Source organism: Macrobrachium nipponense, chromosome 16 (assembly GCF_015104395.2).
Source record: "Macrobrachium nipponense isolate FS-2020 chromosome 16, ASM1510439v2, whole genome shotgun sequence".
Classification (NCBI taxonomy): Eukaryota; Metazoa; Arthropoda; class Malacostraca; order Decapoda; family Palaemonidae; genus Macrobrachium; species Macrobrachium nipponense.
Window position 1 is genome coordinate 29,068,877 of NC_087209.1, and position 17,981 is coordinate 29,086,857.

Here is a 17,981-nt window from a genome sequence, read left to right on the forward strand (position 1 = left end):
GTTGTATTTCAACAGAGATCTTTCAGATTCACAATTGATCCCTGATCGCATTTATCTGCCGAGAGCAACCAGATTCGCTGAACAGAGGCACCAATATGCAGTCAATGTGCCTCGCTGTCGAACTTCTGTTCCAGAGGTCCTTTATTCCTCACACCGTTGGACTGTGGAACAACCTCCCAGAGTCGTGCAATCGAAACTAATCAAGTTCAAGCGAAGGTGCAATACATTACTACCTTAGTACTATTATCTTTGCATTTTAGTAAGTTTATGTATTTGTTAATAAGTGGGGTCTCTTCTTTCTTTATTTCCTTTATCTCGTCTTACTTCTTTTTAATGAACACCATATTCTTTGGAAGCTATTGCCCTTTGTTAACCTGCTGCTCAGACTATCCGTAGTTCTTGATTCTTTTTAGGTGGTTGTAATATTTATTCCCGGTACTTTGTAGGTTTGCGATAACGTTCACCAACCTGGCTTCCGTCCAACATGTTCGACAGAATATCACATTAAAGATTCTTCTTTTTTTTCCTGTTGCTTCATTGCTTTTGGTTCTCCCTTTCCAGTTAGAGAATGCTGCTGGTGGAAATGCTCTTTTTATCACTCTTCCATTAATATCACAGAATTTTAGTACCTTTTCTCCAAATGGTGCTCCATCAACGAAAACAATTACATAAAGTGAACGACTTGTGATGTGATCAGCCTTAAAATCAAACTCCTACCCAGTGTGAAATTCATCCAAAATTTATACATTTATTCTGTACTCAATAAGTTTTTGTATACGTTGTACACTTACGTTAATATTGTATCCCTCTGACTGGAATCCTCACTTCATCCAAAACGAGATTTTGGTTTAGCACCTGCAGATTTTGATGCTGCCCCTGCAACGGTTCTACTGGCTACACCGAAATTAGTCGTTTGTTGCGGTCATGGAAAGATATTTGAAGCAGTTGAAAGTCGACATCTTCTTCAAGGACCTTGCTATTTGATAATCATTGTTTTTGACCAATACCATCATTTTTGCTGTAGAATAATGCAACATAACCATTATGTTAGTACACCCTGGTCAATCATATGTTTTCTCCTGATGAAAGCTTCTCAGTAGAACTGCGCTTTTATTTATCTTTTCGTGTCATGTAATAGCGTTAATAATAAAAATAAATAATGAAATCTTAAAGTATCAGAGGTACCTGAAAAATCATGACGGGTATATTTTGATAAAATCAAACATATGGTATGTATGTTTGTATGTATGTGTGTGTATATATATATATATATATATATATATATATATATATATATATATATATATATATATATATAGCTACGGCGCGCACACACACACACACACACACACACACACACACACACACACACACATATATATATATATATATATATATATATATATATATATATATATATATATATATATCGGTTTTGGGTCCATGGTCCAACCCTCACTCTCTTTCACCAGAAGGTCAACAAAGCATCCTTGAGTCATAGCTTCCGTGCAGTACACTCCTTGCATTGAAGCAAGCAATATGTGACATCGTTCTCAAGTTTCCTTGTTAAGACTGATTTACGCGATTATAAAGAATTTATGCCGGAATTAATGTAATGTGACACTAGCATTGCATGTGACGTCGAAATCCCAAAGGGTTAATGAAACGTGAATTAGTTTTGTTGATATTTTATTTTTTTTATTTGTAGGTACTCGTTGACCGGTTGTTTTGGGCGCTTCTGTCGGTAGATATTTGCGTTAGATAAAATACTAGGAAAAAAAGGGAGTCTTACGTGTAATCGCAACGGTTTCTAGTGCTTGACATTGTCTTGTGGCTCTTGGGATCCGTGGAAATTTACATTCTCTCTCTCTCTCTCTCTCTCTCTCTCTCTCTCTCTCTCTCTCTCTCTCTCTCTCTATCTCTCTCTCTCTCTCTCTCCGTAAAATATTATCTTAAATGTTTGTCTTGGATGGGTGACCACCAAGGAAAAATACACAGTCGGCATACAAACCTATTGAGCATCACTGGGTCAGGCCAAGGGACTTACAACCTCCCCCGCACTTAGCTTAAATCCGGAAGGGCCTGGTACACCTGGCTCATGTCCCATCCCTGGCCAAGAGAAAAATCTGTACACATACATACGTGTATCGTATGTATGTATGTATGTATTTTTATATATATACACACATACATATATGAATTTTTATCACCGTGATTTTCAAATACATAAACATATATATGTGTGTGTGTGTGTTTATTTATTCTTTTCTTAGCCAGAAATGCATTTGATTTTGAAATGACGATTCATCATTTCAGCATGAGTAATTAAACAAAGAGAGGTAACATTCACCTGCCCCTTGAAAGCGCCTAAGAGGTGTGGTCGGTATGGTGTTGGCGTACCACCTCGATGGCCGCGAGTTGGATTCTCGGGCATTCCATTGAGGGGTCAGAGATGTGTATTTCAGGTGATGGAAGTTCACCCTCGACGTGGTTCGGAAGTCACGTAAAGCCGTTGGTCCCGTTGCTGAATAACCACTGGTTCCATGCAACGTAAAAACACCATACAAACAAACAAACAAACAAACCTCCCCCTTGAATGTTTATCCGTGTTGCAGTCGTGCTCATCCAGAATCGGCGATCTTAATCAGGCGACAAGAGTTTCTGAAAAATTCAAGATGCCCAACTGTGTCCTCCTTGTCATCAGTAGGTTTTTTATTTTTATTTTTATTTTTTCAGGTTTCCTTGAGAGTAGGTAATTATGCGCCGATAGCTCCTAATGAAAATGATAACGAAATGTTGCAGTTTTGGCTGAAGTTTTTCGATTCATTTCAAATCATGGGTGTCCCAGGAGGGGTGCTGTAGGCCGTCAGTGCACCTCGTGCGGTGCATTGTAGGCATTACTTAAGGTTATTCTTTGCAGCATGCTTTCGGCTCCTAGCTGCAACCCATTTCGTTTATTTGACACTACATCCTTTCTTATTCTCTTTCTTCCATCTCCCGTCAATTGTTTCAGTGCAACTGAAGGGTTTTCCTCCTGTTACACCCTTCAAACCTTTTACCGTCAGTTTCCGTTTCAGCGCCCAATGACCTCATAGGTCCCAGTGCTAGGCCTTTGGCCTAAATTCTTTATTCAGTCCAATTCAAATCATGAGTGTTGTTCATTTGTTTATTCTTAGGTGTTGATGAATCGTCATTGGTATTGTGACCCAGTTATTTGTTATTGGTATTTTCGTCTGTCGTAGTAGGTTATTTATTTATTTATTCATTTATTTATTTTTTATTACCCTCCAGTTTGCTACCATTGAACCACTTCTTTGTCTCTTTTTCCTTGTGAACATAATTTGTTGTCCTGCTTGAATGTGAGCTTATTTTGAATAATAATAATAATAATAATAATAATAATAATAATAATAATAATAATAATAATAATAATAAAAGTAAGTTTGATATTCAGTGGATTTACCAATTAAGAATGTCTCTCTTTTGTATGTAAAAATTATTTAGAAGATTAGGATTTAGTAATATATATATATATATATATATATATATATATATATATATATATATGTGTGTGTGTGTGTGTGTGTTATATATTATTATGTATATATATACACAATACCCGTAAAGATTATTTCTATAGATTGATGGTCGAAAAAATGTATATTTTCAGCAAATCAGCCTCTGGAATCCTGCGGGTGAGTTTGATTAGACGTAATGGCCAGAGCCATCCAGTAATTAACGTTCCATCGTGAAAGAAGGCTTAATGAGTCTGGAAACAATGACCCGGCGACTCTCTCATAAAACCCGAAGTTTAAAATATTGAGAATATATATTTTTTTATTGCTGCCTTTTGGAGCTCTGTGCAAAAGCTCAAATGGCGGTGTTAGGGAAGAAAGCATTAGTAGGTGTCTCGTCATTGTTGGTGATGATGTTTGCTTTGAAGTCATTTATATGATTGTTTGTTTGTTTGTCTGCATGGTGTTTTCACGTTGTATAGAACCAGAGGTTATTCAGCAACGGGACCAACGGCTTTACGTGTAAGACTTCCGAACCACCTCGAGAGTGAACTTTTATCAATACACATCTCTGACCCCTCAATGGAGTGCCGGAGAATCGAACTCGCGGCCACTGAGACGCCAAGTCATTTATCTGGGGGGAAATGGTTGAAAGTAGTGGTTCATTCTTTACACTGCTTTCCACCGTATGGGGGTAGCGCCGTCAGTGCACCTCATGCGATGCACTGTAGGCCATACTCAGGTTCTTTGCAGCGTCCCTTCGGCAACTAGTTGCAAAACCTTTCGTTCCTTTTACTGCGCCCAATTATTTTTCATATTATTTTTCTTCCATCTTACGAAATCCTCGTTGGATGAGTCGGTTAGTGCGTGCTCGACCACCGATCTCAGGGTGGGGGTTCGATTCCCCGCTTTACCAACAAGGAATCAGAGGAATTTATTTCTGGTGATAGAAATTCATTTCTCGATGTGGTCCGGATCCCACAATAAGCTGTAGGCCCCGTTGCTAAGCAACCAATTAGTTCCTAGCCACGTAAAAATATCTAATCCTTCGGACCAGCCCTAGGAGAGCTGTTAATCAACTCAGCGGTCTGGTAAAACTTAGATGTACGTATCTTTTTTTCCAACTTACCATCCACCCTCTCTTAACAGTTGATTCTTAGTGCAACTGTGAGGTGTTCCTCCCGTTACACATTTGAACCCTTTCTACTTTCGTTAGTTCTCTGGAATCGTTTAGAATTAAAAGTGATATACATTCATTAAAAGTGTCGTGTGTTAGTGTTCACTTCCCATTACTGTTATCAAGACTAGTGAAAAAGCTCTCTCTCAAGTTGATGCTGAGGATGAAGATTTGCATTCAACAAGTTTTTTAACATTACCAGTTCTTCTATTTTGCATGTTCATCCTAGCAGTACTATGCAAGGTCTGGCCTTGGTTTTAATGCTCAAGGTGATCCAGAAAATCTTGCATGAATTATAGCAATAAATTGCTTAACGTATAACATACTTTCTCATATGTGAGTTATGTAGTAATTAATTGAATAGTTGATATTGTAATGTTTTGTTCTGGGCATAATGATGCCATCTCATCTACCTTTTCACAGAGAAAATATTAATTCTAGTCATGTCGACTTTCTGGTTACGAATTGTTGTGTTGATCGCAATTGAGAGACAAGGTTGATAATGTTTTGTGAATAAAATGAGAAACGTATAGATACAGCAAATGGGCAAAGTGGTTGGTTAGGTGAGAAGAAGGATCAGAGAGTTATGAGATGCTTTGGCCACGAATAAAGAATGTAGGAGAGAATAAATGAGCGAAAATCGTGCATAATTCAGTCCTAAAATAAGTGCCTCGAGAAGGAAAGGAACGCGAGTCGCTGAACTGACAGATGTCACCCTGCAGGAAGCGCGGGTGTGTGCGTGAAAGATATAGAAGTGCAAGGCGCAGTTTGTATATAATGGAATTCGACGTGATACTGATGTGGCTTTGCCTAGGTGTATCAAGTCTGTGATGTTAAGGAAGTTGTCTCCACGTGGCGTTCATCTTTGAATCAGCAGCTATAGGATAAATAAGTCAGTGACTATTTTGCCCTTTTTCTTCTAGCCACATATATATTTAAACACAGGGTTGGAAATGATTAAATCAAACTGATTTAATCAAGTGAATAAGTCATTGATTTTTTTATTGAAAAAATCATGATTTTAAGAATTTTTTCTTTTTTCTTTATTTGAAAGCAAACAAATTGAAAAATATGGTTTGGATTTTAATAAAAACTAGCATAATGTGCTGAATCTATTTATTTTGACATAAAAAAACATACTTTAGGCAAGAACATACTTTAGGCCAGAACTGGAAACCTACAATATAAACCAATAGTAATTCTGTCATAAAATACATTTTGAGAAAAAAAGTACGAAAAACATCAACAAGTCTAAAAACACCAAATAAATAAAAAAATTTAAATAAGCAAAAATATTCAAATACATCACTGATTTTTTATATTATATTAAAAAAAAATAACCAACCCTGTTTAAACACATCAGGTATTTATGTAAATTTTTATTTTTACATAACCTTCATGACGTTTCTTTGTTCCAGCTACATAAAATCAACATCCTGTATGCGTAAGACGCGATTATCAGCAGTTATCGGCACATGAAACTCCTTAACAATCCCGCGAGACTTATGTTGTATTGGCTCCTTGGTCATGACTACGTTGCCGTTTCTTCGATGTCCTTTGTGGGTTTGTTTGTTTTGGTCTGCTTTCATTTGTGGTCTATGTCACGTCGTTAAACCATTTTTATTTATAGTCGTTTTCCGCAACTGCATTTATCCTATTTAAAATTGAAGTCAGTAACTATAAAGAAGCGCAGACGTTATAAAGCGTTTAGAGCCATATTTTGTCATTTTTGCCGTAATCGTTGCCTATAAGATTTGTTTGTTGTTGTTATAATTTCCAAACACGTTACGTGCAATGTTAACATACTCTTAACCTAAGGCTATTGATTTGCCTACATGATGTGATGGCCGCCGATGAGGAGTTGGAAGGGCAGAAGGGAGAAGCAACCCACGTGACCTCATTCGGGAGAAGTGGGTGGTTTGTTTTGTTTGTGTTGTTGTGAAATTTGTGTTGTGTTGCGTCTTGTAATATTTACAGTGTCTCTTTTCGAGCATTGGAAGCCTGGGAAACTGTGAAAAGAATCGGTCTGGGTAATTATTGGACAGCTATAGTTAATTACGCTGAATCAGATGTGAGCCTTCAATACGAATAAAAAGGAGAAGAAGAAGAATATTCTCTAATTATATGCGGGATAGAAAAGTTAAATTGCAAAAAGTGGTACGTAGGACGAGTATTGTATCATTTGGCTGAGTGGGTGGGTGGGGGCGTTTTGAGTGAGGCGTGAGGGACGTGTCCCTGTCGAGTGGGACTGCTGCCTGTCATCAAGGAGGTCAGTCAGTAGTCAAGTGTCGTTAGATGGGCGCGCACGCAGGCGACAGACCAGCCCACCGCCTCAGCCATACGGCATCCTCCTACACCGAGCGCCACGCTGTCAGTTTGCTAGTGCGACCCCCACCACTACCACCACCACTACCAGTAGGACTCGCCATCTGGGTCCCCCATTACCACTATCTCCTCCATCAGGAGAAACGCTGCCGCCAGTCCCCGTTCCTTCCTTCCTTCGTGGCACGCGTGTGGTTCTGTCTGCGACAACCCTTGGAGGGCCCTTTGGGTGCAGAGTAGTTGACGATAAAGTTTTGCATATAACTCTACCGCAGTTTGTGGCCTCGTTGAGTGTGAGAGCGTGATCATTACCCAATTGAAGAGACGATGGATTTTCAAGGAACGGAAAAGGGCGAACCCATTCTCCTCTTTCTTGGCGTCGCCGGATGACGGAACCGCTCGAGATTTCCTGGATTGACCCGACTTCTATTTTCACGAAAATGAAATGTTTTGAATTCTTTTCGTTGGACTGTTCTGAAACCAGTGCTGTGCCAAGTGTGTGATTAACAGTTGCAAAGAGGGATTATTTGTGTGTGTGTGTGTTCTTTAGGAAAATGCTTTTGCAAATTCGAAATAACTAAGTTTTAGGAATGAATAGATCATTGCAGAAGAGGTTGAAGTGATACTGTGATATGGATAAAGAGAACTTTTCTTCGTGTCTGTCAGTTTTAGGAGCAACATGGTACTTCAACTGCAGTTTGAATATTCACTTTGTGTTTGTTTATGATTGTTAGAAATGAGTACTGGCGTCGCTTCTCTGGAAGTCTATGGTTACAGTGCAAGTGTGAAATAGTTGCTTTGACATCTGACCCTTTCAAAGTGCCTATGCTTGCAAACAAGGTTTATAGGGTGCCTTAATTTATTATGCTCGAGCCGGGATTGAGTGAGCGCTCTTTTGCCGCCTTGTTGGTGGAGCCTTCAGGCAGTATGCTGGCGGGGGGCAACTCGACTCTCTCCCACACTTCTCCCAGGGGCACGGCCAAGAGCCCGTGCGTCGCTCCTCTGCTGAATGGTTGTGACGAAGGCGGTGCCGGTGCGAGCGCTTGTGTCGATCGCGATGACGATGGAGGGGGAGGAGGCCCCCAGGCCACCGGGGCGTCGTCGGATCCTCTCCATCAGCAACACCAGCAGCAGGTGAATGACGGCCTCTCCGGAGGCCTTCCTGCAGCAGCTGTCGCTCTGCTGCCCCCGTCGACGTCTTCATCGTCGACTTCCTGTAATGTTCCCTCCTCAGGCATCCCCCACGGGGGAGTCCTCGGCGGCAGTGGCACTGCCGCGGGTGGTATTATCAAATCGGAGAATCCCCTGGAGTCGGACCCATACAGCCTGCCCACTGGGCCTTATGCATTGCCGTCGACGACCAACCTTTTCCCTCCCTCGTTGTATTCCTCGCCGCCCTCCGGTTTGACTTCGAATGTCCATCACCACCATTCGGCAGTACCTCAGACTCATCATCTGCACCCACCGGAGCATCGAGACGTCTTCCCCTCGCCCTTCTCGACCCTCACTTTCCCATTCCAGGTAACTCGCACCGACCAATTATTCATCCACATTGACCTTTTCTGCCTCATTCCAGGTTTTTAGTTGACATTCATTCTGTCACCTATGACCTACATATCTAGCGTGGTTGGTAGGGTCTTTGCCTGCCACCCCGGTGGCCGCGAGTTCGATTCTGGGGTATTCCAATGACGAGTGAGAGATGTGTATTTCAGGTGATAGAAGTTCACTCTCGGTGTGGTTCGGAAGTCACGTAAAATCGTTGGTCCCGTTGCTGAATAACCACTGGTTCCGTGCAACGTAAAAACACCATACAAACAAACCAACAAAATACATATCCAGGAGACATAAATTACTTAGGTATTCCTGGTCCAAGAAGTGGAAGGACCCATGGTTGCTAAAAGATTTCCTTTATGAGAGACATCAAAAGGCTGTGAATGATCTTAAATACGGCTATGTACGCGATAGAGAATTTGCGTCGAGTAGAAGAATTGCATCTTCCCTTCCGAAAATTGGTTGGACATGAGCAGTATGCTTAAACTTCGGTAATAAAGATAACGTAAATACAATCTCTCTCCAGTTTACCGAATCCCATAGACCCCAGGGTAGTTTTGAAAATTTGCCTCGCTTCCGGAAACCAAGTGATTGGAGAATTTGTGATTTTATTGGCGTAAGTCGTCCGGAAATCCTTTTTAAATTAAATTTGATTAGGGTCTCTTAAATTTTTTAAAGTTAACCCACTGCTTTTTTTAAGAATGCCAAAACCCCATAAATTCGAGGAATAGTATGTATTTTTAAGAAGTATTCTTCAGTATGTAAAATGCCAGGTTGGCCAACACAAGTCACATTAGCTTAGTTGATAATCCAAACAAAAACTGCTTACAGTTTTCTTCTGAAGATTGGAAAAGAAACCCACAAAATCACTGTGCAGTGATTTTGTGGGTTTCTTTTTCAATCTTTAGTTGCTAATGTTATAGTACACAGACCAAAGTGCCGAATTGTCATAATTAAAATTGCATTCGAAATAGTGAAGATCGTAACCAAATGTCAAAAAAAAAAAAAATTATGTACAAACTGCTGGACAGCAAAACACCAAACCCTAATGAAACATAGCGGTAGCACGTTAATGACAGAAGTCCTAAGGGCCGTGTCCAGTTTAAAAAGTCACAGTCTGGAAAACTAGTAATCAAGGGTGACTCATTAGACTTAAATATCCTTTTAGTCCCATGCTTACTAATGGTATGGTCAGATTCAATTATATGATTGAAAAAAGCGTTAGATAAATTGCAGTTTCGTACTTTGCTTCCGGTTTCGCCCCATTAAACTTTATTGCGGTCCTTACATGGACTTATATTTTTAAAGAATTCAGGTACTTTGGTCTGTATGTACATTTTATGGAAACAGAACTTTTCACTCAACATATGAGAACGATTGTTTGATTTTCTACGCCTAATAATTGCTTGATATATTTCAAACTGATTGTGAAAATATTCTATCTCCCTTTAATGTTTTTTTGAGAGGGGTATGAAATTTAATTTTTATCTTGATAACTTAAACATAGTATGATTACGATAATGATACTGAAGACATTATATTGGCTCTTCATGACCGGATACGACCCATAATATATCTTTTTCATTGTGACCTATGGTAACTAGATAGGTCCTTGGTAACTTTTTATTTTGGATTTTGAGGACCGAATTGGGCGATACAATCTCTTCCCTTGTGGCTCTTGGTAACCTAATAGGGCCCGGCGTCTTGCTCTATTATTGTTGTTTAAGGTAATGGGTCCTTAATGTCGTTTTCATTATGGTTCTGTATGACTTCAGAACGTCTCTGTGTGTTTTTATCAAGGTTTTGTGACCGAACACAATTTGTTTTTATTTGGGTCTGTGTTACCTAGGAGGTCTTCAGTACTTTATTTTGTTAATAGAGCTTAATAACCTGATAGCTCGTCAGTAACTTTATTTTAAATCTTTATAACTGATTACTCCTCAGTATCTTTTCCATAATAGAACCTTATAACGTAATAGGCCCTCAGTATCTTTTTTTATAGATATTTTTCACCTAAAAGGTCCCCTGTATATTTTTTTTATTCCAGATCTTTATAACTTGATAGATCCTCAGTATCGTTTTCATTACAGATCTGTTGAATGTGATAGGTGAGGAGTATCAGTATTATGTCTCTTAGTAGGTCCTTAGCATTGCTTTTCTGTAATAGGACTAAGTATCTTATTATTATTATTATTATTATTATTATTATTATTATTATTATTATTATTATTATTTTTATTATTATTATTATGAATCCTTAATTTATTATGGCTCTTCATAGCCTCGTAGGTTATCAGTATATACTATGTATTTCAACTTCGTTAAAATATATATTTTTTTTTATTGTGGTCTTTTACATCCTAATGGGTCCCAAGTATTCCCTTTCTTATGCCTCTCTAATTTAAAAGGAAGTAGTAACTTATTCATCGTGGATCTTGATAACCTGACCGTCCGGCCTCAGATTTTAAAAAACTACTGAGGCTAGAGGGCTGCAAATTATGTTGATCATCCGCGAGCTTCGGTAAATTTTATTTTAATTAAGGTTAAAGTTAGTCATAATTGTCCTGGCACCAACAGCACAGGCCACTACTGAACTGCGGCTAAGAATTTAATGGCCGTGTTCGAAAGTTTCATACATCATTTATACGCTGTACAGAAAACTCGATTACGCCTAAGATTTGTTACTTGTTTTATGAAGGCTTAATGTGGCAGCTGGTGTTTAATATATGATTTTACGAAAGCTTCTTGTAATATATATTTTCACGAAGGCTCTGTATGAGATACATACCTAAACCGTAGCTTTTATTTAACCAGCTGTGTAATGCCGTCTAAGACCTATTAGGTCTTTGTTATTCTTTGTTTAGGATCAAATAATCCCATAGGTTGTTTCTTTATGGCGTCGTACCTTAGTTATGAATTGATAGGTCATTATTATGTTAGAGTTTGATTATTAACTAGTCTTATGAACGTCCTTCACACACACGAACACACACACACTATATATATATATATATATATATATATATATATATATATATATATATATATATATATATATAGAGTGTGTGCGCGCGCGCAGGTAATGAAGGACGTCCAGAAGACTGGTTGATAATCAAACTCTAACATACTAATGACCTATCAATTCATAACTAAGGTACGACGTCATAAAGAAACAACCTATGGGATTATTTGATCCTGAACAACCTCGACAAATACTAAACACCTAAAAGGTACAAAGAATAACAAAGTCCTAATAGGTCTTTGACGGCTTTACACACACAACACACACACACACACACACACACACACACACACACACACACATATATATATATATATATATATATATATATATATATATATATATATATATATGTGTGTGTGTGTGTGTGTGTGAATCCCGTTTAGGTAAACGAAACGACTAAGAGATGTGGACGTGTTCGTTACAAGATCTGTTTATCTAGATCTTGGTTCGTCATAGGCCGTAGCAGATGTTTAAGTGCTGATCCACGTCTACTGTAATAAAAAGGCTTGTTGGGATTAATTTTGTATTCAGCATTTAAGCGACAAATGCAGATGAATGGAAAAAATGGTATTGCAAGGTTACCTTGAACTTGATTCCACCTTTTTTGCGAACACGGATTACGAAACTTGTTTTGTTATTACAAGTCTAGTTTCATTATTATCTGTATGCGTTCTTTCTGTTCACCACGAAATTACATGGGGTAGATAAATGAGGACATCCTTAAAGACCACCGGCCTCTGGCTTTATATCTTCCAGCAGATTTGTTAAATGCAAAATTAACCCCGAGTTTATAGAAAAACATCAGTTACTTTTCAGTGCTTCATATTTTCAACTTTAGTTTAGAAGTATTTCGATTCGCAAATTTGATGTGAACTTATATTTTGTACGAGACGTAGTATGTGTCCTCTTTTCAAGGTGTAATAAATGGTTTGTTTGTCCAGTGTAGAATTGCAGTCTTAACGAGGACGACTTGTATATACAGTATTTTATTTCAGTACATGGACAGAACTGTTCTTGACGATAAATTTATTATTTTTTATGTGAATACATTTATAAAATATGATGTAAAAGCCACTGAATGTTCTTGATGTGGGTTACTTCTCTGTCTTAATCATTGTAATTTTCAAAATAGTTTTACACATATATTACACATATAATTTGTAGAACTTTGGGTAAATGATAATTTTATTCATATCCTCATAGTCATTTCAAAATTCATCGTGATGTATACACATGCACACACCCTTATTCATTCATACATACATACATACATACAAGGCATTGTATTTCTCCACTTGAAGTGATGGTTATTAGAGAATACAAAGTCTAGTCAGATGTTTTTGAACTAAATGTAGTAACCCGAAATTTGTGATCTTTAGTTGACAGTTTGAGGAGACCTGAACATCCTAAAGTAGTGATCGAAATGATTAGTTCAGTTATACTTACAAAGAATTTTGTGTTAGAACGTCAAGCTGATGCAAATAAAAACGCTCAACTGTACAAAAAGGTTTTATGTGCTTCATTTTTTTTTTATTGTAAAGCGCGATAGACCATCGAATTTACTTCAGTCATGGTGAAGTTTAACTTTTTTCTCAAGTCATGTCTGATGGCAAATGCTTTTCATGCCTGAAGGAGGCGATGTTCCGATGTTTTGCTTGTAGCACATTATGGAGAACTATCACGTGAGCCCAAGTCGCTTGGAAGTATATCACAATCATTTGCCGTGCATTGACTTCTCTCTCGGACCAGTAATGGAAGCCAGCGAATGAGCATATGTTGTGAATTCACCGTAGAGATCCGCTGACAAATGCTTGGTTTAATTATTTGATGAATGGTTTTTTCTCAGGCGGTGTGGGTCGTCTCCATTCTGCTTGGTATAGAAGGGGGGATGGTAGGAGGGGGATGGGGCGGTGTTCGGTTGGCGTACGTTGATGGCATGACGAATGCGAATACCAGCCACCATGCTAAATGCTGCCACACACACACACACACACACACACACACACACACACACACACACTGCTGGTTGAACTACACCATGACATTCATTTTCGATATCCCCGTATAGCTAACGTTACGGATACCCACTCATCTTTGGGCCTTGCTTTCGTCCACGGTAACAGACTGACGTAACACCGTGTAACGAACGGAAGTGAATTCTCCGTTCTCAGTAATTAATTGTAATTGAAATTGAATTTTTCTAAGATTAGACGCAGTGATGTTATTGAGGGGAGGAGTCGAGTCTCAGACAATTATTGATGTGAGCTACGCAGGGACTCATTGTCGATAGAATTGGCTTCAGAATTGGATTCTGAAGCCTTTCGAGAAGAGCAAGATTTTTATACACTTTCTGGGCTCTTGGAATGACGTAATAGACGACTTTGAATTTCATTGGACTTGTATTTGATGTATGATGAATAAATTATTAGTGTAATGTATGACGAATAAAGTATTTATGTTAATGAATTGTGACTGGACGGAAGAAGATTCTGTTAGGAGTAGCAAATAACACAACCATTTCTCTCTCTCTCCTCTCTCTCTCTCTCTCTCTCTCTCTCCTCCCTGTATGCTTATAGTATGTGTCTATTATAATCATGCCCCGGCAAAGAGAACTATAGTTTGAATGATAGGAGCGTTGAGGATTCTCTCTCTCTCTCTCTCTCTCTCTCTCTCTCTCTCTCTCTCTCTCTCTCTCTCTGTGGTATGCTTATACCATGTGTCTGTTATGATCATACCCCCGGCAAAGTGAACTATAATTTGAATGAAAGGAGTATGAAGGATTTCCGGCGAGTACGCTATTTATATGTCATGTTATGAACCTTACAAGTGGTACTTGAAATTGATCGTTATGTACCGGAGTATTGGCGATCAAGTGATAGTGTCTGTAATTATTTTCCCAGAAAGAGCTCTAATTTTGTCTTGCTTCATTCAGTGGTATCATTTTATGCCGTGGATTATTTAAATATGGCGGAATATACAGTGCGATGGTGTACAGCAAGTTCAAGTTTGTGTGTGCGTTGAATTCAGCCACTTGTTGCCGTAAATAATTCTTTGCCAAAGTTATTTTACACACTCCTTGGTTTTTTCCTCGTTGGTTTAAGGATAATGATAATCGACGTACAGGCTTGTCGTTTCATTAACAACCTCCTCCTCCTCCTCCTCCTCCTCCTTGACATTTCCCTTCTCAGATGGGCAATTAATCCAAGTAAAAAGCAAATTTGAGTAAATTAGCGAGAATTCAGCCATTTAAGAGGAATTTAGGAAATTACGTGTTTTCAAGGTGTATGTTTCGGCTGCCTTTATCTTTAAAGCAACGAATAAAACAAAATTTACAGTGAAATACATTATGGAATTGTTAATGATTTAATACTATTTGGCGTGGCAGGAACGAAGATCACCAATCCTGACAAGCAGCTCTCTTATTTTCTTTTGCCTGGTTAGTTCCGTATGTGTATAAGATATTCACATTTGAATGTGTGTGTGGTATTCATAGACGTTTTGGACCATATAAATCATGTTTTGCCGATCCTGTAAACCGGGTTATTTTAAGCTCTCTTCATATTTTCCGGTTTTATTTTTTGAATAGTGTTGCGCTCGTGTTCAGGTGAATGATTCGCGATTAATTTATTTTTGTCATAAAATACGTTTTTATAATTATGGATTTGGAAGTGTTGACGGATTATATTTATTTAGCTGGTAATTTAATTTTCAAGTTGATGATTACAGATTATTTTGACCTTATGTTTTCTGGGTGGTAATGGTCACGAATTCTTTATGTCGGATTATGTTTTATTTTAAGGTAAATAATTTTGGCCTTTATTTTTATGCTCATGCGAAACTAATATTAGAGATGCTTACTGTATATATATCTTGTGTTTTTATTTTGTGGAAGCTAGTACCCTTTTTGTGTACTTTTGTGTATGCATATGTTTTTTAACTTTGACTCAAATTTAACTATCTTGCCCCTGGATTCTGAGAAAAACGGAATAATCAGCGAATGGATAAATGCAATTTTTAAGAATTTTGTATTTATATGTAAAAAATTAAGGCTATTATTATTAGCTTGATTATTTTTGTAGTTGTAGTGTCAGACTTTTAGGGGTGTGCTGTAAATCAGTTCTTTAACTTTCTTCTTCATATTTACAGTGGGGCCTAGTAGATTGATACAGTAGGCATATGGGGATCGGTCAAAGAAATGGCTAATTTACCACGAAGTAAAATGGGTTGTTTTCTTAATGATAAAAAAAAAGAATGGTTTAACACGAAACGTATAAATTCAATAAATACCTCAGCTTGAGATTGATAAGATCACCAGACTTCTCGGCTGGGTTTAATAAATAGTAGTCTGAATTATGTACCACTTGACTGACCATAGATATCTTCCTGGGAATGCAATGGAAGTTCTGGGAAATTCCTTTTAAGTATTTGCTGTGGAGATGAAAAATAAAAATTCCAACGTTCTCATTTGAGGTTATGAAATCCTTAAAAAAATATTAGCGATGTGGATTCTTTGTGTATAACCCCCAAGCTTAGCTTAGGTTCTCTCTCTCTCTCTCTCTCTCTCTCTCTCTCTCTCTCTCTCTCTCTCTCTCTCTCTCCAAGGTTCATATTTAACCTCTGACAAATATTGAGGAAAGAAAATCTTTTAATATCTGGCTTTAATCAACAAATTACTAAACCCTACCACGCAACAAAATTCAATGCTTCTAAGAGAATTACTGCAAATTGAATATAATGCAGAGTAAGTTGATTCTAAATAGATATATGATGTACACAAGGTTGAATGAAGTTCATCACAGAAAGCATAAGGAATTTGTTAGGTCACATTTTAGAACTATGAAAGACAGGGGTCCTTAAGACGCAGAATTAACAAGGCGGAATTTAAATTAGCCGAGAAGATGAAAACTGGGAAATGGTTAAATTGACGCAAATGTCAGGAATGTTTAGAATCGTTTAATTTGTCGCAAAAAGTCGAAACGACTCAACGGTTTCAATGAACGCAGCAAAAGTCAGGGCTTGGGGATGGGGAGGGGGGGAGGGGGAGGGGAGGTTATAGTTAAGCTTTGTTCGCTGTCATGTATACTCGTTGCGTAATACAATTGAAGCTAATGAAGAAAAGTACTTTCGGTTGCCTTGGGAACTGAATTTTATAGAATAGTGATAGTGGGGTAACTGGAGAAAAATTATGATTGTAAGAATTGTTTGCACCTTGTTGAAGTAAATAAATAAAAAAAAAAAGATGACGGTTTAAGACTGATGAAGGGAGTGGAATTGGAAAGAAAAATAGAATTGAAAGAAAAAAAAGAACTGAAAAAGATGAAAGGTACTCGCATAGCCGCATAATCCTCTACCACCAAGGAAACTATCCTGGACCACTGGATATGGCTCTAGGCCTACAAACTTTAATGTGACAATAAACAACTTTTTTTTTTAATTGACAGATTAACTTTTCGGGATGGTTATTTTAGAATTGCTCATTGAGAGTAAATGGTAGGAAGAAATACGGAAGTGACATTTGATATAGTGAACTTGTCTTAGGCTATTACAGCACAAAATGAAACGGAGAAATAAGGTCCTTTTTAGATAACGTAATTTTATCATTATAAAATCTTTCATGGATTCAGTGCCGGCAGGACCCAAATACCCGCGCGTCGATAAGTTGCCGTTCCTCTGTTGAATTCCGTCCCCGGAGACTATCCGATTTTTTCTTAGCAGTTACGTCAAAGATTTTCAGACAAGTTAGTAACCTTTCTTCCTTGATCCGGACGCTCAGTAACCTCCTTAGAAATATATTAATCATCTGTGGCGTCGTTTCTTAGCAACTGGTTCGTTCAATAAACTGATAAGCGTTGCGCAAGCAGGAGTCACGCAGACCGAATAAATTGAACCCCGTTTCGATGTAAACAGCGTAGCGTGATGTTCGTTGCACCCGAATACCCCCCTCCCCTCCCCCCTCCCAAGAGAAATGCACACCGAGTGACACGACGCTTAGTATTTCTTGAACCAATTTCGGTTTTCAAACTCACGAGCTAAAACAGTAGATAAGTGGTCAATTTATATATTTGTTTCTTCGGTTTAACCTATTTCAGTGAATCGCTTCTTGAGTTTGAACCCAGAATCGGTTTTTCGAACGTAAATCGCAGTGTTGACTCTTGTCGTAGGGTTTAGGTATGTGAATGCACGATTTACATTATGTACACGAAGTCTAATAAGTATGTGTTTAGAAGTGTGTAACGTTTACACAGTATACGTATTTAATTCATGCATGTGAACACAGTACACGCATGTGCATTCACGTGTATGTATATTGTGTACACAAAGTACACGTATGAGTACTTTAATGTGTTTTTATGGAAGTATGCAAATAGTTTTTACCCTGCTATAACTATCC

At 38.1% G+C, this 17,981-nt stretch overlaps 1 protein-coding gene across 11 annotated transcripts in view; it reads left to right on the forward strand.

Annotated features, from left to right (window-relative positions):
- Nucleotides 1–17,981, forward strand: part of LOC135195630 (transcription factor 12-like) — a 642,011-nt gene that overhangs the window by 134,426 nt on the left and 489,604 nt on the right. For 2 of the 11 annotated variants that reach the window (XM_064221978.1, XM_064221977.1), the window contains exon 1: nt 6,986–8,535. The exons of 4 other annotated variants lie outside the window; for them this stretch is intronic. In XM_064221978.1, the coding sequence (XP_064078048.1) occupies nt 7,879–8,535 (657 nt within the window). In that variant the 5' untranslated portion in view covers nt 6,986–7,878. Of the gene's footprint in view, nt 1–6,976; nt 8,536–17,981 lie in introns of those variants that run through there. 5 more of the 11 variants (XM_064221976.1, XM_064221974.1, XM_064221975.1 and 2 more) reach the window with 5 other exon arrangements.